This window comes from Anomaloglossus baeobatrachus, chromosome 5, assembly GCF_048569485.1.
Source record: "Anomaloglossus baeobatrachus isolate aAnoBae1 chromosome 5, aAnoBae1.hap1, whole genome shotgun sequence".
In the NCBI taxonomy this organism is placed as follows: domain Eukaryota; kingdom Metazoa; phylum Chordata; class Amphibia; order Anura; family Aromobatidae; genus Anomaloglossus; species Anomaloglossus baeobatrachus.
In genome coordinates this window covers 102,826,960-102,848,618 of record NC_134357.1, presented here as the reverse complement: position 1 = coordinate 102,848,618, position 21,659 = coordinate 102,826,960, and the positions used below count along the sequence as shown (strand labels likewise).

General features: G+C 47.2%; 1 protein-coding gene across 1 annotated transcript in view; it reads right to left on the bottom strand.

Annotated features, from left to right (window-relative positions):
* The window catches only part of PAPSS2 (3'-phosphoadenosine 5'-phosphosulfate synthase 2), a 116,891-nt gene that overhangs the window by 31,397 nt on the left and 63,835 nt on the right, over positions 1-21,659 (bottom strand). The window contains exons 3-4 of the mRNA XM_075348732.1: positions 6,341-6,458; positions 3,275-3,510 (exon numbers count right to left, since the gene is read on the bottom strand). Of these exons, the coding sequence (XP_075204847.1) occupies positions 3,275-3,510; positions 6,341-6,458 (354 nt within the window). The remainder of the gene's footprint in view (positions 1-3,274; positions 3,511-6,340; positions 6,459-21,659) is intronic.

Genomic DNA, 21,659 nt, shown 5'->3' with positions numbered 1-21,659 from the left:
TACTGTGTGCGTGGGGAGATGGCAATGGGGGGGTGCATGGTATTTGTGTGTGTGTGTGTGTATATGTAGTGGGTGATGGGCGGATGTATTGTATTGTGTGTGTGGGGGGAGAGGGGTAATGGAGCGTGCACTGTATTGTGTGTGTGTGTGTGTGTGTGTGGGTAATGGGGGTGCATTATAGTGTGTGTCTGTGTGTGTCTGCATGTGTCTGTGTGTTTGTGTGTGTGTGTGTGGAGAGGGGCGCGGAGACATTAATCGAGCTATAATTACATCTAATTCTCTTAAAATTTTCGTTTCATTCACCTTTTCCGTTCTAAAATTTTACAACCTGAACGACCATGGCTTCCCCCCCCCAAGTTTTGATCCTGGGTACGCCCATGATAAGAATCCATGACATACAGAAAATGGGCATGAAACTTGACGCGTTTCGGACTTTACATATTAAGAACAAAAGAGTGCGTAATCATAAGTAAGTATATGCTCAAAAAGTGATGGTCTTTATAGTCCAAAAGTCTATAGACTAATGAAGAGAGGGTGTGTTCCGTATAAGGTGGAAGGAGGGGGGAGGGCACAACGAATAAGCATCAATTAAAACAGGGAGAAGTTTGCAAATAAAAAATCCAGGGAAGTTCAAATCCAAAAGAAAAACACCAAGAGAAAAAATCTGGAAAAATTCAAGGAAATATAGGATATAAGCTCACTGAATCCAAACAGTAATAATGAAAATGAAAGAGATTGAAAATATATACAAAAAATATCTAAAAAATATATCTGTACAAAAAAATAATGATACAAAAAGTGATATTGGAAATAAGAAAACATTATAATAATGTGAGGAGATAATGTGAAAAATAATAATAGTGATAATACAAATAATGATGAAAAAATGATGAGTGTGTATGAAGGATAATGGTTATATATGTAAAAAATGAATAATAATGAACGTTTGTGAGGAAGATTTGTATATGAGTGTGTATATTTATGAATGTGTATACATGTATAAACTGAAAAGTATGTATAAGGAAACGTATTGAATGTAAATTTATGGAAATGTATGTATGTAAAAAAAAATAATGATATTGTTTCAAGATATTCAAGTGTATGAGAGGAATGTTGATATTAATTATAGCTTATAAATTAGATATGTGCGTATGCACTGCATACATGAACATTTAATGTGCATAGATAAATTAAATTAGTGCGTATAGAACTGTTATGGTTGGTAAGTAAACTGTATATCATTTTATATTCAGTAATCAAGAATATCAACCAGAAATGTGTGACTATAAGGCTATGTGCGCACGTTGCGTAAAAACATGCAGTTACGCTGCGCTTTGTAGCGCAGCGTAACTGCATGCGTCCTGCGGCCCCTGCACAGTCTATGGAGATTGTGCAGGGGCCGTGCGCACGTGGCGTCTAAGAGCGCAGCGCTTCGGCTACTGCCGAAGCGCTGCGCAAAAAGAAGTGACATGTCACTTCTTTCCTGCGCTTTGCCGGCAGCTCCTGCTCTGTCTATGGCAGGAGCTGCAGGCAGAGCGCATGGAATCGGCGCTCACTACGGACATTTCTGCAGCGATCTAAAGCGCACATGTGCTCTTCAGATCGCTGCAGAAATTTCTGCAGGGCTTGTACGCAACGTGCGCACATAGCCTAAATGTACTATTCTCAAAATGCTTAGCAGAGGTAATACTAGTCAAGCTCACCAGATGGCAGTAGAATCGTCAGAATGCCGCATCACATTCTTGTAAATACACAGGGGCGAAGTCAAAACGTAGTCAGGTGGAAGTGTGACGCCCCTGGACTATCAGGTCGTCACAGGGTACTGCACAAGCTGCCCTTCCATGCAGTATTCCATCTCCCTTTGGTTCTGGGTCCCTAACTAAATGGTGTTGCCTCCAACAGCAAATAAAATCCTAGATACACCCTGCACCACACACACCAGACACACCAGTGGACGGCTTGAGTGGAATAGTCGCCCACCTGGGGGGGTCAGGGAGGGGAGGTGAGGAGTGTAGTCAGTCGGAGAAAGTGGTTAGAGTGAAAGTGAGAGGAGGTCGGGAGCGGGGCTCCTGGAGGAACTGTCTAAGTTGCAGACAGTGGTCTGGGCCTAGAGGAGTCGCAGGGGATCATGGCAAGGAGCCTGGACCTGTCGAGGAGGACAGCCGGCAGCTTAGCACTATCATCGGTCCAAGACCGAAGGCACGACGAGGTACACGGACCCTAGGTTAGGGAGTAGCTTCAGGCAACCCGATAATTTTCCTGAGAAGAACGGAGCCTTTATGATCTGTTCCCACCCGCTTCAGAATCGGGGCATTAGCGCAAGAAGGGGAATAGGACTTTCCAATCCAAAACGGTCCAGAAAATCCAAAGCGTGAGGCCTGAGAGCAAGCTCCCATACTTAGCCATAGTAGGGAGCGGTGCCCGGCTAGTTCCAAGCTACCGGGCCACCAAGTTAAAGTCAAACTAAGTGCCAGGAGGCAGGTCACGGATCTCCAGGCAGCACCATTGGGGACAGGACCCAGGCAAGCTCCCCTCAGCGGCAGTGGTACTCAGAGACTTGGTTTACCCGGTGGTCAGTGTCTGCTTACGAACTGAGCGAGTACGAGAGTGACCCCTGCACCCCACGGCACCCCTCATCGAGTCCCAGGCATCCCCCTACCCGTGGAGAGTTACAACACCAGGCTGCCCCACTTCATAACCCCGGGTAATCCCATCGGCAGCAGCGGTACTTCCCATATTACCGTACACCACGGGTGGCGTCACGAACTATATACCAACTCCCCTGTAAATACTATTCCCCCCCTTACATTTGAATGGCCGTACGACCACCGGGTCCGGAGACCCTCGAGCCACAGCGAACCCGGATCCGAGCAGCTCGGCTGCTTCCACGGGGGCGGCACAGAAGCAATAAGTCGGTAGCCGGGAAGTCAGAACTCAGAAGTGGGGGAGAATGGGAAGAGGACGGGAACAGAATCAAGGTAAGCAGACGAGGAATGAACAGGGAGACAGCAGGAGAAACACTAACAAAACGGGAACTGAGGTCAACAACAGGTCAGGTGAACACGGAGGTCAGGAGGGGGCAGGGCAGACAAGATGTCACTCCCAAGCAGAACGCAGCAGAGGCGGCAATATCACTGGCGTAGTTCCAGAGAAGCAGTGTCCTAATATAGTGGCCTGACCTCCAGAACGAGACAGGAACGTGACCTCTATCAGAGATGTAAAACTAAAAAAAGGCTCAGCTGCAGCTGAGCCAGGAGTAAATCATGTCAGTTACCTTGGTATAAGGAGAAATGAAGCTAGTAATGCACACCAGACCGGCATCAGCAAAGAGTTTTGCTACTTCTGCAATTCGGCGAATGTTTTCTTCCCGATCCTCCGAGGAGAAACCAAGGTTTTTGTTCAGCCCATGACGGATGTTGTCACCATCAAGAGAGTAGCAGGGAATAGCATGGGACACTAAGTATTCTTCTAGAGCAAATCCTAGAGTTGTCTTTCCAGCTCCAGACAAACCTGAGATTGAACAAAATTTTAAGGATTATATAGATCACATATATAACCTGGAAGAATATAATCACCTATTTACTAACATCAGCTAAACCCACCGACATGGGCAATCTCTGCCAGCAGCGTAGTGAATATTAGGAACTTCAGATTCTCCCCCAACAGATAATTGGTGGGAAAGACAAAGAATCAGCATGTCAATTTTGGACAGCTGTTCCATTTGCTCTCAGCAAAATAAGCCTCCGCCAAAGATTTTTGACAGCAGTTCCCCGAAAGAACACAGGTTAATACCATTCTGAAGCTGCCCAGCGCCAGCATTGAGAGCCTCGCTGCCGGGAGGAAATGATCTTCACCGCTCAGTATGATAGCTGTAGCCACACCCACAGCAATGACTGACAGCCGCCTCAGCATTAGGGCTGGATGTCAGTCAGTGTAGGAGGCATGATTACAGCGTCAATCATTAGGCACTAAGTGGAGACTGACTGAATGCCCAATGCTGCCGGAAGGAATAAAGTTCAATTCCTCCCGGCAGCGGATCTCTCAGTGTGAACATTGGCAGCTTCAGAACGCTATTACCCTGAAGATCACATCCATATCTGTAGGTTACAATAAAAGAGGGAGAGCTCGCACTGCTTGAGAATGGTATGCAACCAATAAAAAGTGTAAATTCACAAATTCATTCCGACTGTACTATTATTATTATTATTTATTATTATAGCGCCATTTATTCCATGGCACTTTACAAGTGAAAGAGGGTATACGTACAACAATCATTAACAGTACAAAACAGACTGGTACAGGAGGAGAGAGGATCCTGCCCGCGAGGGCTCACAGTCAACAGGGGATGGGTGATGGTACAATAGGTGAGGACAGAGCTGGTTGCGCAGTGGTCTACTGGACTGAGGGCTATTGTAGGTTGTAGGCTTGTTGGAAGAGGTGGGTCTTGAGGTTCCTCTTGAAGCTATCTATAATGTACTATAATGCAAAATGAGAATTTCAGCAAACAATTGATCAATTTTTTGAGCCACACCTGCCACGTCATGGCAAATCTCAATGGGGGGTCCTACTGTATATTTTTTATATTTCCATTGTGCCATGCGGCCTTATAAATTTATTAAAAGCAGACCCATATTATAGCCACACATTTATCGGTAACATTTCAGAACCGCTACCATGTTGGAAGGAGAGACAGCTGTGAATAAAGGCAGCCCAGGTCCCAGCATGTGCAGCGAACGCCACACACCAGGACAATGTCAGAACTGGCCCTCACAGTGCAGACCATCAACCATGAATGAAGGCGGGGCAGACCCAAGTAAATGGTGCTTAATTAACAATGCCTGTGTAAAATGGTGAGGTGACTGAGTGTGAACAGCCACCAATATTAGTTTTGATAGAAACAGAAGGAATGTGCAAACCAAACCAGGCGTGCACGGCATAGTAGGGGTCAGCCACCGAACCAATAAGTAACAATAAAAGAGGGAGAGCCCGCCTTTATTTATGGACCCTGGTCTGGCACTATGAGGGCCAGTTCTGACATTGTCTCGGCGTGTATGTTCGCTGCACATTGCTGGGACCTGGGCTGCCTTTATTCGCAGTTGCCTTTCCTTGCAAACATGGAAGTGGTTTCTGATATACAGGTAAATGTGTTGCTTCAATATGGTTCTGCATATAATGAATTTAGAAGGCCGCATGGCACAATGTAACTATTAAATATAGAGTAGGACCCCCTATTGAGATTTGCCATGAAGTGGCAGGGGTGGCTCAAAAAATTGATCAATTGTTTGCTAATTTTGCATTATAGTACAGCTGGAATTGGTGAGTTTACACTTTTAATTGTTTGCATGCCATTCTCAAGCAGTGCGGTCTCCCCCCCCTTTCTGTTGTATATCTGTGGGTTAGTAGCAATTTTTTTTTACATGACAGGCCCCCCTTAAAGGGAACCTGTCAGCAGAAATTTCGCCCAAAACCTAAAAGATTCCCCCTCTGCAGCTCCTGGGCTGCATTCTAGAAAGGTCCCTGGTATTATTGTGCCCCATGTGAGACCAAAATAAAGACTTTATAAAGTGGTACCTTTTTGTACTGAGGGACTGAGCAGTGTGACCGCTGGTGACGTGTGCGCAGACAAGTGATTATGGGCGGGGCTGTGATTGTTATCAGCAAGTACCCGCCCATAATCTTGTGAGCGCGCAAACCTCACCAGCGGTCACACTGTGCTCAGTGTAGATGCTAGACTGTATGGGCTGCTTCCAGGGATGACGTCCCTTTTGTCACGTGATAGGGGCGTGTTCAAAATACTATCACGTGACAAAAGGGACGTTATCCCTGGAAGCAGCCCATACAGTCTAGCATCTACACTGAGCACAGTGTGACCGCTGGTGAGGTTTGCGCGCTCACAAGATTATGGGTGGGTACTTGCTGATAACAATCACAGCCCCGCCCATAATCACTTGTCTGCGCACACGTCACCAGCGGTCACACTGCTCAGTCCCGTGAGACTGGCACTGGGCATGCGCGGGGATGGCTGGAGCAATGGGCGGTGCATCAGCTATGGAAAGGAGCGATGGGGGCGGCATACAGGACCAGGGGGCAGAATAACGGACGCCAGAAAGCCCGCCCCCGTGTCACATTTACAGTATCTGAATACAAAAAGGTACCACTTTATAAAGTCTTTATTTTGGTCTCACATGGGGCACAATAATACCAGGGACCTTTCTAGAATGCAGCCCAGGAGCTACAGAGGGGGAATCTTTTAGGTTTTGGGCGAAATTTCTGCTGACAGGTTCCCTTTAAGTGCTGCTAGGACTAAGACTTACATAAAAAACTGATCAAATTATTGTACCTGTTAACCAAACAGTGCAGCCGCGGAAACCTCCTCTGGTGCCAACAACTTGACCTCTTTTGTTTCTGCTCACATGGTGAGACTGGTACACAACATTTGTAGCCTTCTGAAATTGAGCCTAAAATAAATAAATAATTATTAATTGTCAATTTTATATATATATATATATATATATATATATATATATATATATATATATATATATATATATATACACCATGTTAGTGAAGTCAAGAAGGGTTTATTGACACCTGCCAACGGCGGCCATTAAACATCCAACGAATGACTATATACGTGTTTAGAACAGCCAACCATAGTCTAGTCTCAAAGAACGATAGGTAATAGGACCATTCAGTGCACACAAATGTTATCGGCATCAGATCTACTGATTAAAATGGACAAAGTGCTGCTGAGAATGACCATTCTATTCCCGGATAATCCACCCAATACACGAGCATTTTGCTCGATCATTGCCAACATGTTTACTCAAGCCAATAATCATCAAGCTTTCTAGCAATCGCTTGATCACCATTATTGTCTTGCTTATATGAGCAAACTAAGATAAAAAAAATCTAGACTGTTTTACAAGAACCGAATGGTATAAAAGCGTTTGTTCCTAATTATTGCTACAGGTGAACATGCAATTAACAAACGGGCCAAAAAGGAATCGCTTTTTAATGGCGGATTATATCTTTTACTAGCTATTGTACCCGTACTACGCCCGGGGGTTGAGCATTTTTACTGGCACATTTTTAATTTTATTGAAGCATTAGCTGAAAATGAAATCTATTTATTGTGTAAGAACTTCTCTGTAAACCACATTTTTGGTATAAACCCTGTGGTCTTTCTTTAAGTTGCTTTGTTGGCGCAGAACTTAGTGGGTCTGGCCTTCTTTATCGATTCCTTCCCTGGATGCTTTCCTCCCCTTTGTCCAAATTACCTGCATCGGCCGCCATCATTATCGCTATGGCCGGCACGTGCACAGCGCTATGTTCGCATTGTAGTTGAATCATTCAAGTCAAAGCGTGTGCATACCGCGATCTCCAGCGCCATTTTATTCTCTGCGAATATCATCTGAAAAAAAATGGTGACTGGTGATATTAGCAGAGACAATGTCTTCAGTAAAATGGCGCCGTAGTTCATAGTATGCGCACACGCTGACTCCGAAAAATTTATTGAAGAATTCAACTACATTGTGAACAAACATAGTGCGTGCCCATTCTTTATCTGTTCCTCCCCTGGCTGTTTTCCTCCTCTTTATGTAAATTTTGCGTTGCGGTCGCCATCATTAGCTGTATGGCCAGCGTGTGTGCAGTGCTATGTTCATGTTGTCGTTGAATCATTCAATAAAATAGCGCTGAAGTCAGCACATGTGCATACCGCAATCTCGGCGCCATTTTCTTGAAGATACTGTCTCTGCAAATATTATCTGAAACAAACTGGTGACTGGTGATATTCACACAGACAGTGTCTTCAATAAAATGTTGCCAGAGTACACAGTATGCACACACGCTGACTCCGGCGCTATTTTATTGAAGAATTCAACTACAACGAGACCTTAGCACTGCACAAGTGGCGGCCATCCTGGCTTTGGGCAGAAGGACACATTCAGCATTTTATTATTAAAGATTATTTGGTTAAATTTGATAAGAGTCTAGTTGTCCAGAGCGAGCAACCAATCAGAGCTCAGGTTTCACTTTACCTCAGGAGCTTCAATGCTGAAAGCTGCACTCTGGTTGCTATAGGCAACCAGAACGATCTTACTTGGAGGCAATTCTCATAAATGAGACCCCAGTTAGGCTAAGTTCACACATCCTGTGTTTTGCATCAGTCACAATCCGTCGCCTTGGGGAATTACGGTATCCTGCAAAATATTTTGCAGGAATCCTGTATTTCCCCATAGACTTCTATTAGCGACGGATTGCGACTGATGACCCTGCGTTGCATCCGCTGCGTCGCGGTCCGTCGTTTTTGACTGACCGCCGAGCGGGGAGCAACGCAGAATGTAACGTTTTTCGGGCCGTCAAAATTAACGCGCCGCGCAGGAATCCGTCGCCATCCGTCAAGCTTGTAATGCATGTCTATGGTGCTGGATTCCGTCGTAATCCGTCTTACAACGGAATCCAGCGCAGGATTCCGTCATGCTCTACTGAGCATGCCCAGCATGCTTGGCACGCCCACTGGGCTGTCCCAAACACAGACGGATCATGACTGATCCGTCAAAAAACGGACGCACAGCGGATGTAACGGACGCAACTGATCCGTTTTTTCACAGGATTCCTGTGAAAGGAATCCTGTGAAAAACACATCAGTTGCATCAGTTGACATCTTGAAAATGACTGATCCGTTGCTGACGGACCTGACGGATTGAAAACACAGGATGTGTGAACTTAGCCTTACTTCTGCAGTGGCTACAGGCAACCAGAACAATATTACTGGGAGGCAATTCTCATAAATGTAGTAACTAACCTTTTTTTAAAAAAAAAAAAAAAAATAATAGGCCCTTTGGCCTTGTTTCAATCCCGGCTTCGGTCAGAAGAACGTGTTCATTATATAGTCAATTCAAGCCTAAGGTCGTTTTCACATTGTTTTATGGGCTTTATTCATATTTTTTTAAGATCTGGAAAAAGTATCTTGAAGTTCATATATTCCTTACAAACAATTTTTGGGTGCACTTTTTTATTGCTTTAGTAAAGCCTATAGGAAAATGCCTAAATCTGTATGTTCCTGCCATTGCTTTTTTGCTGTACTTTTCTGCAGTCAAAATCTGCTTCCCTGACAATAAAGACGTAGCTTCCAAAGACAGGTTTGGCTGAATTTTTTGCTGCTTCTCTTGCTGATGATTTTTTTGCTGCATTTTTCAGAATCCCAAAGTTGGCCTTTGCTTCCATCTTGAATGCATAAACAACACCAAGGAAGGCCAGATGCAGGTGAAACCACAAAACATTTAGGAAAAAAGGGCAATTAATCAAATTAATTAGAGGAAAAAGTTTTATATGTCTGAAAAAATAACAAAAAAGCTGGATCCATGTGTGAAGCACAACCATTAACTAAGGTTGTATGAGGTCATGAGAAAAAAATACACAAGAGAAAATGTGGAAACAGCAGGGGGAAATAAAATTGGTTGGGCATTGTTACTTGACACATTGGTAGGGCATTGTTTACTTAATACACTAGTATGGTATCGAATTGTTAGGAATCGTTTAACACATATCACTGATTTAATAATCCCTAATTTAATTACAGTATGTTTGGAGTGGGGAGAACTATAATGATTTAAAAAAAAATGAAATATAAATTACATTACATTACAAAATACCAACATCCATACTCATGTAAGTATACCAAGACATTATGATTTATATTTTGGAAAAATCACTAAAATGAATGGGTTTTACATCCGGCTGTACCTGTGGGGTTTTTTTCACAAAAAAACTCTTCGGAAACTTATAGCACAGTTTTTTCTGCGCTTTTGCACATACTCAATGCTCTTTGCAATGCTCAATGCTGCAATTTTCTAATTAAATCAGTGGGGGGGACAGACATGTGCATGAGAGTTCTGAACTCTCATACTATTAGCAGCAAAAACAGCTTTTAACACTAGAAGTCCCAGAAATTTCGAGCTGAAGTCCCGAAAGAGGGTCAAATGACCCTTAAGGATACTTTACACACTGCGATATCGGTCCCGATATCGCTAGTGTGCGTACCCGCCCCCATCTGTTGCGCGACACGGGCATATCGCTGCCCGTGCCGCACAACATCGCCCAGAGCCGTCACACATACTTACCTGTCCGGCGACGTCGCTGTGACCGGCGAACCGCCTCCTTTCTAAGGGGGCGGTCCGTGCAGCGTCACAGCGACGTCACTGAAACGTCACTGAACCGCCGCCCAATCGCAGCGGAGGGGCGGAGATGAGCGGGACGTAACATCCCGCCCACCTCCTTCCTTCCGCATAGCGGCCGGGAGGCAGGTAGGGAGAGCTTCCTCGCTCCTGCGGCGTCACACGCAGCGATGTGTGATGCCGCAGGAACGACGAACAACCTCGTTACTGCTGAAGTAACGATAATTGGGAATGGACCCCTGTGTCACCGATTAGCGATTTTGCACTGTTTTGCAACGATGCAAAATCGCTAATCGATGTCACACGCAACGGCATCGCTAATGCGGCCGGATGTGCGTCACGAATTCCGTGACCCCAACGACTCCGCATTAGCGATGTCGTAGCGTGTAAAGCCCGCTTTAGGCTATGTGCGCACGTTGCGTACAGTCACTGCTGAAATTTCTGCAGCGATCTGAAGAGCACATGTGCGCTTTAAATCGCTGCAGAAGTGTCCGTAGTGAAAAAAAAAAAAAGCCGATTCCATGCGCTCTGCCTGCAGCTCCTGCCATAGACAGAGCAGGAGCTGCCGGCAAAGCGCACGGAAGAAGTGACATGTCACTTCTTAGAACGCAGCGCTTCGGCAGTAGCCGAAGCGCTGCGCTCTAAAACGCCACGTGCGCACGGCCCCTGCACAATCTCCATAGATTATGCAGGGGACGCAGGACGCATGCAGTTACGCTGCGCTACAAAGCGCAGCGTAACTGCATGAATTACGCACACGTGCGCACATAGCCTTAGTCCAAAACTGAATAGAACTAACTAGAAACTAAATGGCTAAACTCAATGGAAAACAACAACCTCCTGTGGTGCGACAGTAATGGCCTTTATTACAGAACAAAAGACGGTGATTATAGGATGTTAGCTAAAATCCTTCAGGTTATTCGACCTGTCTCTGGGTTCCAAAGGTAGAAATGTTAACTGACCCCTCTCTGGGACTTCTAGTGTTAATTTGCATGAAAAAAAGCAGCAAAAAGGAAAAAAAAAAAAAAAAAAAGCTTAAAAAACTCAATGTATGGACATAGCCTAGAAGATGGACCACACTTAAAGCATGCTGTGTTCTGAAAGATTCCACGGACTCAAAAAAAACACACCAAAAGTTAAAAAAGCCAGGCAAAAAAAGTCAAGCTGTTTGCAGTGAATTTAAATATTTCCCTACGAGCATCAAGCTGCACCTTTTTTGCTGAAAAAAAAATGGCAATAAACAATACAAAAAATATTTTTAAACAAAGATCCTGCGAGTTAAGCCATTATTATTATTACTAGAAGGTGGCCCGATTCTACGCATCGGGTATTCTAGAATTTACGTATTGTGTAGTTCATGTATGATTTTTGTTATATATATAGATGTTGTTGTGTGTAGTTACCAAGTGTTTGTGTAGGGCGCTGTACATGTTCTGAGTGTCGCGGGGGGTGAGAGCGGTGTTGTATGTGTGTTGCGTGTGTTGCGTTGTTTGTGGAGCGCTGTGTGTCTGTAGCGTTGTGTGTGTGTGTGTGTTGTGCGGTTTGTGTGGGTGTGGTGTGTTTTGGGGGGAGGTATGTTTTGAGCAATGTGTGTGTTGTGCAGTATGTGCGTATATTTGTGTGTGCAGCGTTGTCTGTGTGTGTGGGTGTCTGTGTAGGGCGTTGTTTGTGATTCCTAGTGTGTGTGTGTTGTGCAGTGCGCGTGTGTGTGTGTGTTGGGGGGAGGTGTGCACCTCCCATCGTGCTCCATCCCCCATGCTGCGCACCCCCCATCGTGCTGCATCCCCCATGCTGCGCACTCCCAAACGTGCTCCATCCGCCATGCTGCGCACTCCCAAACGTGGTCCATCCGCCATGCTGCGCACTCCCAAACGTGCTCCATCCGCCATACTGCGCACTCCCCATCGTGCTGCATCCCCCATGCTGCGCACTCCCAAACGTGCTCCATCCGCCATACTGCGCACTCCCCATCGTGCTCTATCCGCCATGCTGCACACTCCCAAACGTGCTCCATCCGCCATGCTGCGCACTCCCAAACGTGCTCCATCCGCCATGCTGCGCACCCCCTATCATGCTCCATCCGCCATGCTGCGCACTCCCAAACGTGCTCCACCCGCCATGCTGCGCACTCCCAAACGTGCTCCATCCGCCATGCTGCGCACTCCCAAACGTGCTCCATCCGCCATACTGCGCACTCCCCATCGTGCTGCATCCCCCATGCTGCGCACTCCCAAACGTGCTCCATCCGCCATGCTGCACACTCCCAAACGTGCTCCATCCGCCATGCTGCGCACTCCCAAACGTGCTCCATCCGCCATGCTGCGCACCCCCTATCATGCTCCATCCGCCATGCTGCGCACTCCCAAACGTGCTCCACCCGCCATGCTGCGCACTCCCAAACGTGCTCCATCCGCCATGCTGCGCACTCCCAAACGTGCTCCATCCGCCATGCTGCGCACTCCCAAACGTGGTCCATCCGCCATGCTGCGCACTCCCAAACGTGGTCCATCCGCCATGCTGCGCACTCCCAAACGTGCTCCATCCGCCATACTGCGCACTCCCCATCGTGCTGCATCCCCCATGCTGCGCACTCCCAAACGTGCTCCATCCGCCATACTGCGCACTCCCCATCGTGCTCTATCCGCCATGCTGCACACTCCCAAACGTGCTCCATCCGCCATGCTGCGCACTCCCAAACGTGCTCCATCCGCCATGCTGCGCACCCCCTATCATGCTCCATCCGCCATGCTGCGCACTCCCAAACGTGCTCCACCCGCCATGCTGCGCACTCCCAAACGTGCTCCATCCGCCATGCTGCGCACTCCCAAACGTGCTCCATCCGCCATACTGCGCACTCCCCATCGTGCTGCATCCCCCATGCTGCGCACTCCCAAACGTGCTCCATCCGCCATGCTGCACACTCCCAAACGTGCTCCATCCGCCATGCTGCGCACTCCCAAACGTGCTCCATCCGCCATGCTGCGCACCCCCTATCATGCTCCATCCGCCATGCTGCGCACTCCCAAACGTGCTCCACCCGCCATGCTGCGCACTCCCAAACGTGCTCCATCCGCCATGCTGCGCACTCCCAAACGTGCTCCATCCGCCATGCTGCGCACTCCCAAACGTGGTCCATCCGCCATGCTGCGCACTCCCAAACGTGCTCCATCCGCCATGCTGCGCACTCCCAAACGTGCTCCATCCGCCATACTGCGCACTCCCCATCGTGCACCATCCGGCATGCTGCGCACTCCCAAACGTGCTCCATCCGCCATGCTGCGCACTCCCAAACGTGCTCCATCCGCCATGCTGCGCACTTCCAAACGTGCTCCATCCGCCATGCTGCGCACTCCCAAACGTGCTCCATCCGCCATGCTGCGCGCTCCCAAACGTGGTCCATCCGCCATGCTGCGCACTCCCAAACGTGCTCCATCCGCCATGCTGCGCACTCCGAAACGTGCTCCATCCGCCATACTGCGCACTCCCAAACGTGCTCCATCCGCCATACTGCGCACTCCCCATCGTGCACCATCCGGCATGCTGCGCACTCCCAAACATGCTCCATCCGTCATGCTGCGCACTCCCAAACGTGCTCCATCCGTCATGCTGCGCACTCCCAAACGTGCTCCATCCGCCATGCTGCGCACTCCCAAACGTGCTCCATCCGCCATGCTGCGCACCCCCTATCATGCTCCATCCGCTTAGGAGTGCGCAGCATGCCGGATGGTGCACGATGGGGAGTGCGCAGTATGGCGGATGGAGCACGTTTGGGAGTGCGCAGCATGGCGGATGGAGCACGTTTGGGAGTGCGCAGCATGGCGGATGGACCACGTTTGGGAGTGCGCAGCATGGCGGATGGACCACGTTTGGGAGTGCGCAGCATGGCGGATGGACCACGTTTGGGAGTGCGCAGCATGGGGGATGCAGCACGATGGGGAGTGCGCAGTATGGCGGATGGAGCACGTTTGCTCAGCCTCTCTCCTTCCAGCCTCCCTCAGCATCAGCCCCCCCCTCCCAGCCTTCCCCAAGATCAGCCTCTCTGCTCCCAGCCTCCTCCAGCACGCCGTGCTCCTCTGCCGACACTCACCCACACCCGATCGCATCCACTCACCCACACAACCGATCGCATCCACTCACCCACACAACCGATCGCATCCACTCACACACACAACCGATCGCATCCACTCACACACACAACCGATCGCATCCACTCACACACACACCCGATCGCATACACTCACACACACACCCGATCGCATACACTCACACACACACCCGATCGCATACACTCACACACACCCGATCGCATACACTCACACACACACCCGATCGCATACACTCACACACACCCGATCGCATACACTCACACACACCCGATCGCATCCACTCACACACACACCCGATCGCATACACTCACACACACCCGATCGCATACACTCACACACACAGACACTGACGATATTGCACATACGCGCTGATACTCACAACATCCGGGGATATCACATGCTTCTGGCCATGTGATCCTCCGTCAGGTCCTGGAAGCTCACAGCACAGTATCGCCGCCGAGAAGCAAGCGATATCCCAGGATGTTGTGAGTATGTGGATGCGATGTGATGTGTGTATGTGAGTGAGTGTGATCTGATTTGTGTGTGTGTGTGTGCTGTTATGTTATGTATGTTCTGCAGCTGCAGGACCTTGATGTGTGGATGCGATGTGATGTGTGTGTGATGTGTGTATGAGAGTGAGTGTGAGCCGGTGTACACTGGTAACTATGATACACATCGGGTAACTAAGGGACCTTAGTTACCCGATGTGTATAATGGTTACCAGCTTTCACGGCCTCCGTTAAGATCCCAGCATCGCAAGGTTATGTGTGGCGCTGCCGGGATCCTGACGGAGCCGGTGTAGAAGCAAGCGATATCCCAGGATGTTGTGATGTGTGAGGTGTGTGTGAGAGTGAGTGTGATGTGATGTGTGTGTGTGTACTTACCTGGGAATCGGAGCCCCGTGTCAGTTGGGCCACAGCGAGCGTGCATTGCGTGAGGGGGCGGGGCCTGCAGAGAGCCGGGGCGAGAGGCCAATCCGTGTGGGGGGGCGGGGCCATGGCGAGCCCAGCGGCCAATCAGCTTTGTGTCACCGTAAGGACACAATTTCGGAGCATGACAGACAGACAGACAGACAGACAGACAGATAGACAGACAGACAGACAGACAGACAGACAGAATAAGGCAATTATATATATAGATTAGGAAGTCAACCACACAAGTCATTATACTACCTAATACACAAACAGGTTCTATTAGGTTGGATTTTGGCATGGCATAGGGCTGGCACAACGCATTCCAGATAAACACCTAGATACTCATATCAACATTTCTTTCTAATTCGGTAGTAATTTTATACAATTACTTAGGTAATTTTATGATGACTATGATACACCAAAATGGTATAATGATGTGCCACCCAACAAACAATAAGAAGATGGAATTTGCAAATTACAACCATATTTGGGCCTTCCCTTATATTAAAATTATCAAATGCTCACTATAAGAACTAGGTAAGGAAAAATGATAAGTAGGCGTAAAAAATGCAGGCGGAAAGGTATACGCCAGGTTCGTAGGAATGCCTAATACACTTAACAATATACTCAGAAAATGAGATACAGCCGGCAGAGCTTCCTTATGACCTGGAAAATGTGCCTAAGGGGTGCTTCACACACAGCGAGCTCACTGCCGAGATCGCTGCTGAGTCACGCTTTTTGTGACGCAGCAGTGACCTCATTAGCGATCTCGCTGTGTGTGACAATGAGCAGCGATCTGGCCCCTGCTGCGAGATCGCTGCTCGTTACACACAGCCCTGGTTCGTTTTCTTCAAAGGCGCTCTCCCACTGTGACACACAGATCGCTGTGTGTGACAGCGAGAGAGCGACAAATGAAGCGAGCAGGGAGCAGGAGCCGGCGTCTGGCAGCTGAGGTAAGCTTGTAACCAAGATAAACATCGGGTAACCAAGGTGGTTACCCGATATTTACCTTAGTTACCAGCCTCTGCAGCTCTCACGCTGCCTGTGCTGCCGGCTCCGGCTCTCTGCACATGTAGCTGCTGTACACATCGGGTTAATTAACCCGATGTGTACTGTAGCTAGGAGAGCAAGGAGCCAGCGCTCAGTGTGCGCGGCTCCCTGCACACACAGCTAAGCGGTGGGCGCTGGTAACTAATGTACACATCGGGTAACCATACCCGATGTTACCAGTCTCCGCAGCTTCCAGACGGCGGCTCCGTGCAAGCGCAGCGTCGCTTGCACGTCGCTGCTGGCTGGGGGCTGTTCACTGGTCGCTGGTGAGATCTGCCTGTTTGACAGCTCACCAGCGACCATGTAGCGATGCAGCAGCGATCCTGACCAGGTCAGATCGCTGGTCGGATCGCTGCTGCATCGCTAAGTGTGAAGGTACCCTTAGTTCATTCAATATCAGAAGTCAATAACAAGACACTTGTCTTCTACCATTTCTATCAGCGTTTACTATAAACTATCAGAATACTAGACACTATAGTTCAATCAGTTCAGATCAGTTACAGATGAAATCTAGCTTAATGACAAAATACTTTACATACGGTTTACAAGTGCATTTTTTACCCTCTTGGATACCGAAGCTCAAACAATAGAGTTCATCGAACCCAGAGAGTGATAGTTAATAAAGATTGTGTGAATATTGTAGAAGAGATGTTCATCAAAGACCAAGGGCACTAAAAGGTCTGTGACATTATTCTCTGGAGTTCTAAGGTGCTCCATACACAATAGATAGCTGTCAGCCATGCGATGGTTTGTCCTATTGTTTGACCGGCAGCTATGGCTCCAGACTCCTCCGCATACAGGAAGGCTCCTGGGTTGTCTATGAGAGAGCTGCTGCCAGATATCTGGTGGCAGCTTACCTTGCTGAAAACAAAAGGATCAACAGTCTGAAATCAGACATACCAGTTACTTGTCTCCCCTATTGGAGGACAGTCGGGAAGCTCTCATACACATTAGACTGTCACCCAAGCCTGCCGATAACAGCGCATGCAACTGACATTTCACTAAAGGCCCCTTTACACACTGAGACTTTCTAGCGATCCCACCAGCGATCCCAACCTGGCCGGGATCGCTACAAAGTCTCTGGTGAGTCGCTGGTGAGCTGTCAAACAGGCAGACCTGGCCAACGACGCAGCAGCGATCCGGACCTGCAGAACGACCTAGCTAGTCATTGGGGACGTTGTAAAGCAGCTTTTTGAAAGGGAAGTCGCTAACGAAGTCGCTGTAAAGGCCCCTTTACACACTGAGACTTTCTAGCGATCATGCTGCACAGCGGGAAACAAAGGACCAAAGAATGGTCCTGAACGATTTGTAGCGATCAGCAACTTCACAGCAGGGGCCAGGTCGCTGATGTGTCTCACACACTGCAATGTCGCTGGGGAGGTCGCTATTACGTCACAAAACCGGTGACGTTACAGCGATGTCGTTTGCGATGTTCCACCTTAATATGTATGGAGGTCTTAAAGAGAACCTGTCATGTGAAAAAATGCTATTATTCTGCAGACATTGGGTTCATTTGCAGGTTAATCGTGTTCCAATAACTTGTCCGGTGCCTACACTTAGAGCTTATCTGCCAGGAGGATATTAACTTTAATCCTCTCAGTAGCATTCAGCTTCCAGTTATAGGGGAGGCATCGGTACAGGTCAGCACTGACTGTTTGACCTATTATAAGCCGGCTGCCAGTCAGTGCCGGGAAAACTGTTGCAGCCGCCGCTCACTATACACTGAGCGATGACTGAATCTACGCCGGCACCTCCACAATCACTGGAAGCCAAATGCTGCTGGGAGGAATAAAGTTAATTTCCTGCAGTACAATGTAGGTACCAGGCAGGATCAGAACCCTATTAACCATGCAGAATAACCCCACATCGTCAGGCTAAGGCTATGTGCGCACATTGCAGATTTGTTTCTTCACCAAAAAAAATCACCCTTTGGCAGAAAAGCGCACCTCTGGCAGAAAAAAACGCATGTGTTTTACAGCATTTTGGTGCGGTTTTGCCTGCGGTTTTGTCTTTGCGTTTTTTTAACATTGTCAATGGCAAAACACAGGGAAAAACGCAGGGACCTGCAGAAACAAAGTGACATGCTGCTTCTTTTTGCGGCAGAAAATCTGCAGTAAAACCTGTAAGGAAAAAAGAAGCAACGTGCACGCAGCATTTCGGATTTCTCATAGACTCTGCTGGGGAAGGAGTGCATGAAGTTTACGAACAAAAACTGCACCAATTCTGCATCCAAAACCACATCAAATCTGCAGCAAAAACACAGTGTGCGCACAGGACCTAATAGTGTTTTTTTACATGATGGGTTCCATTTAATAACACTGTAAGGCTATGTGCGTGCGTAATTTCATGTGTTTACGCTGCCTATTGCACTGCATTGTAAAGGCATGCATCCTGCGTCCCCTGCACAATCTATGAAGATTGTGCATAATCCATCCACACGTTGCGTTTGAGAGCACAGCGATTTGCATGCTGAAATTTTTATCCAAATCGCTGCGCTCAAAAAAGCAACATGTCACTTATTTCGTGCGCTTTGGATGCTACTCCCGCTCTGTCTATGGGAGAGGCAGCATCCAGAGCGCATGAAATCTGCATCTATTCTGCAGACACACTGCATCCATTACTCAGTGTTTCTGCAGCGATTTGAAGCACACATGCACTGCCCAAATCGCTGCAGAATATTTGTCACAGCAGTGCGCACATAACCTAAAGGTCATATACAGTACAGACCAAAAGTTTGGACACATCTTCTCATCTCTAGAACAACTGTTAAGAGGAGACTTTGTGCAGCAGGCCTTCATGGTAAAATAGCTGCTAGGAAACCACTGCTAAGGACAGGCAACAAGCAGAAGAGACTTGTTTGGGCTAAAGAACACAAGGAATGGACATTAGACTAGTGGAAATCTGTGCTTTGGTCTGATGAGTCCAAATTTGAGATCTTTGGATCCAACCACCGTGTCTTTGTAGAAAAGGTGAACGGTAGGGCTCTACATGGCTGGTTCCCACCGTGAAGTATGGAGGAGGAGGTGTGATGGTGTGAGGGTGCTTTGTTGGTGACACTGTTGGGGGTTTATTCAAAATTGAAGGCATATAGAACCAGCATGCCTAACACAGCATCTTGCAGCGGCATGCTATTCCAACCGGTATGCGTTTAGTTGGACCATCATTTATTTTTCAACAAGACAATGACCCCAAACACACCTCCAGGCTGTGTAAGGGCTATTTGACCGATGGAGTGCTACGCCAGATGACCTGGTCTCCACAGTCATCAGACCTGACCCCAATCGAAATGGACCGCAGAGTGAAGCTGGACCGTAGAGTGAAGGCAAAAGGGCCAACAAGTGCTAAGCATCTCTGGGAACTCCTTCAAGACTGTTGGAAAGCCATTTCCGGTGACTACCTCTTGAAGCTCATCAAAGGAATGCCAAGAGTGGGCAAAGTAGTAATGAAAGCAAAAGGTGGCTACTTTGAAGAACCTATAATATAAGACATATTTTCAGTTGTTTCACACTTTTTGAAGTATTTCATTCCACATGTTTTAATTCATAGTTTTGATGCCTTCAATGTGAATCTACAATTTTCAGTCATGAAAATAAAGAAAACTCTTTGAATGAGAAGGTATGTCCAAACTTTTGGTCTGTCCTGTACGTCACCTCATGAAAGTATTTAAAATGTAAGAACATAGATGTTTGCATATGGGAATATGCCGGTTAGGTGTGTTGCAATCCTCGTAGAACAGGAATAACTTGGGAATGTCATGGAAAATGAAGATTTGGCTTCATCACTGGAGAATCTAACTAATTAGCATGTTATAAATGAGTTAATATTATTTTAAAATTAATATAATAAATCAAAGAGTCATAATGATTTCATATTCGCTGTGGATTCCTTATCAGTTCCTCATCAGTGTACTGGAAGTTTTACAACACCCAGTTTTCTGCTCCATATATGAGGTAAGGTGCCATAAACAGCCTCACCTATGTGTTGACGGTGAGTTTGTTGCACATATAAGGGTATAAATCTCAATAAGGCAACATGCACCAAAAAAAGTAATGTTCACTACTCAACGTTAGTGGCCACATCGCTGTAAAACTCTCTGGGGAGGCTTTTGTCAAATACCTTGTGCAGTACATTCTGCCTCTGAGCGACGCTATTGCGGTTCGCTCATCCTCATCATGTGACCCCCGGGCTCCGTGACCTGTGAGATCCCGTGATGTCAAGTCAACTTCCAGTTGACCCGACATCACCAAGGTGGGCCCCAGTCTTCCTGAGTGACTGGGCTGTGGGCAGAGTTTCACCGCTCATCACAGCCCAGCATCACTCCTGCTTGCAGCGCTCTGTGGTAAAGGAGAGAGCAGAGAGATGCTGGGCATTCATTAGCATGTTAGCACGCTCACAGGAGCGTGATTACATGCTAAGGGGGCTAACTAGCCAAGGGAAGTAATGCCCCTTGCGACTAGTCACTGGTCTCATTAGCATATTATATAGGATCTTTAGAAATACTTTTTCTAAAGATCTTTCTATCTATACTTCTAAATGCAGGGACAGTTAGGCAGGGATTAGCAATATGCACCCAGAACTACTTCTGGTTCTGGGTGCATATTGCACCTGACAGGTTCCCTTTAATTATGGTAAATCCCTGGCTGTGGTCCATTGGCAGCAAGGAGAATTTATCTTGAACTCCATCATGCCACCCACACCACTTTGGTCCTACATCGAAATCACATCAATTAAGTTTACATCGAAATCACATCAATTAAGTTTATTTACAGCTATGTATTAAGTATTTCTATTTATAGAGAAATTACTAACAATTAAATGTTCTGTTGTATATTATTTCTTCCCTTGGCCACTTAATAGAGGTACACTTGCTTCACCCTTATACAAGTGCATCACAATAAATTAGAATATCCTCAAAAAGTTAATGTATTTCAGTAATTCAATACAAAAAGGGAAACACATATATTATATAGAGTCATTACAGAGTGATGTATTTCAAGTGTTTATTTCTGTTAATGTTGATGATTATGGGTTACAGCCAATGAAAACCCAAAAGTCATCTCAGAAAATTAGAATAATTACCAAAAAACACCTGCCAAGGCTTCCTAAGCATTTAAAATGGTCCCTTACTCTGGTTCAGAAGGCTACACAATCATGGAGAAAAGACTGCTGGCTTGTCAGATGTCCAGAAGGCAGTCATTGACACACTCCACAGGGAGGGTAAGCCACAAAAGGTCATTGCTAAAGAAGCTGGCTGTTCACAGAATGCTGTATCAAAGCATATTAATGGAAAGTTGAGTGGAAGGAAAACGTGTGGTAGATAAAAGTGCACAAACAACTGGGATAAAATCACCCTTAATAGGATTGCTAGAAAAGGCCATTCAAAAATTTGGGTGCGATTCACAAGGAGT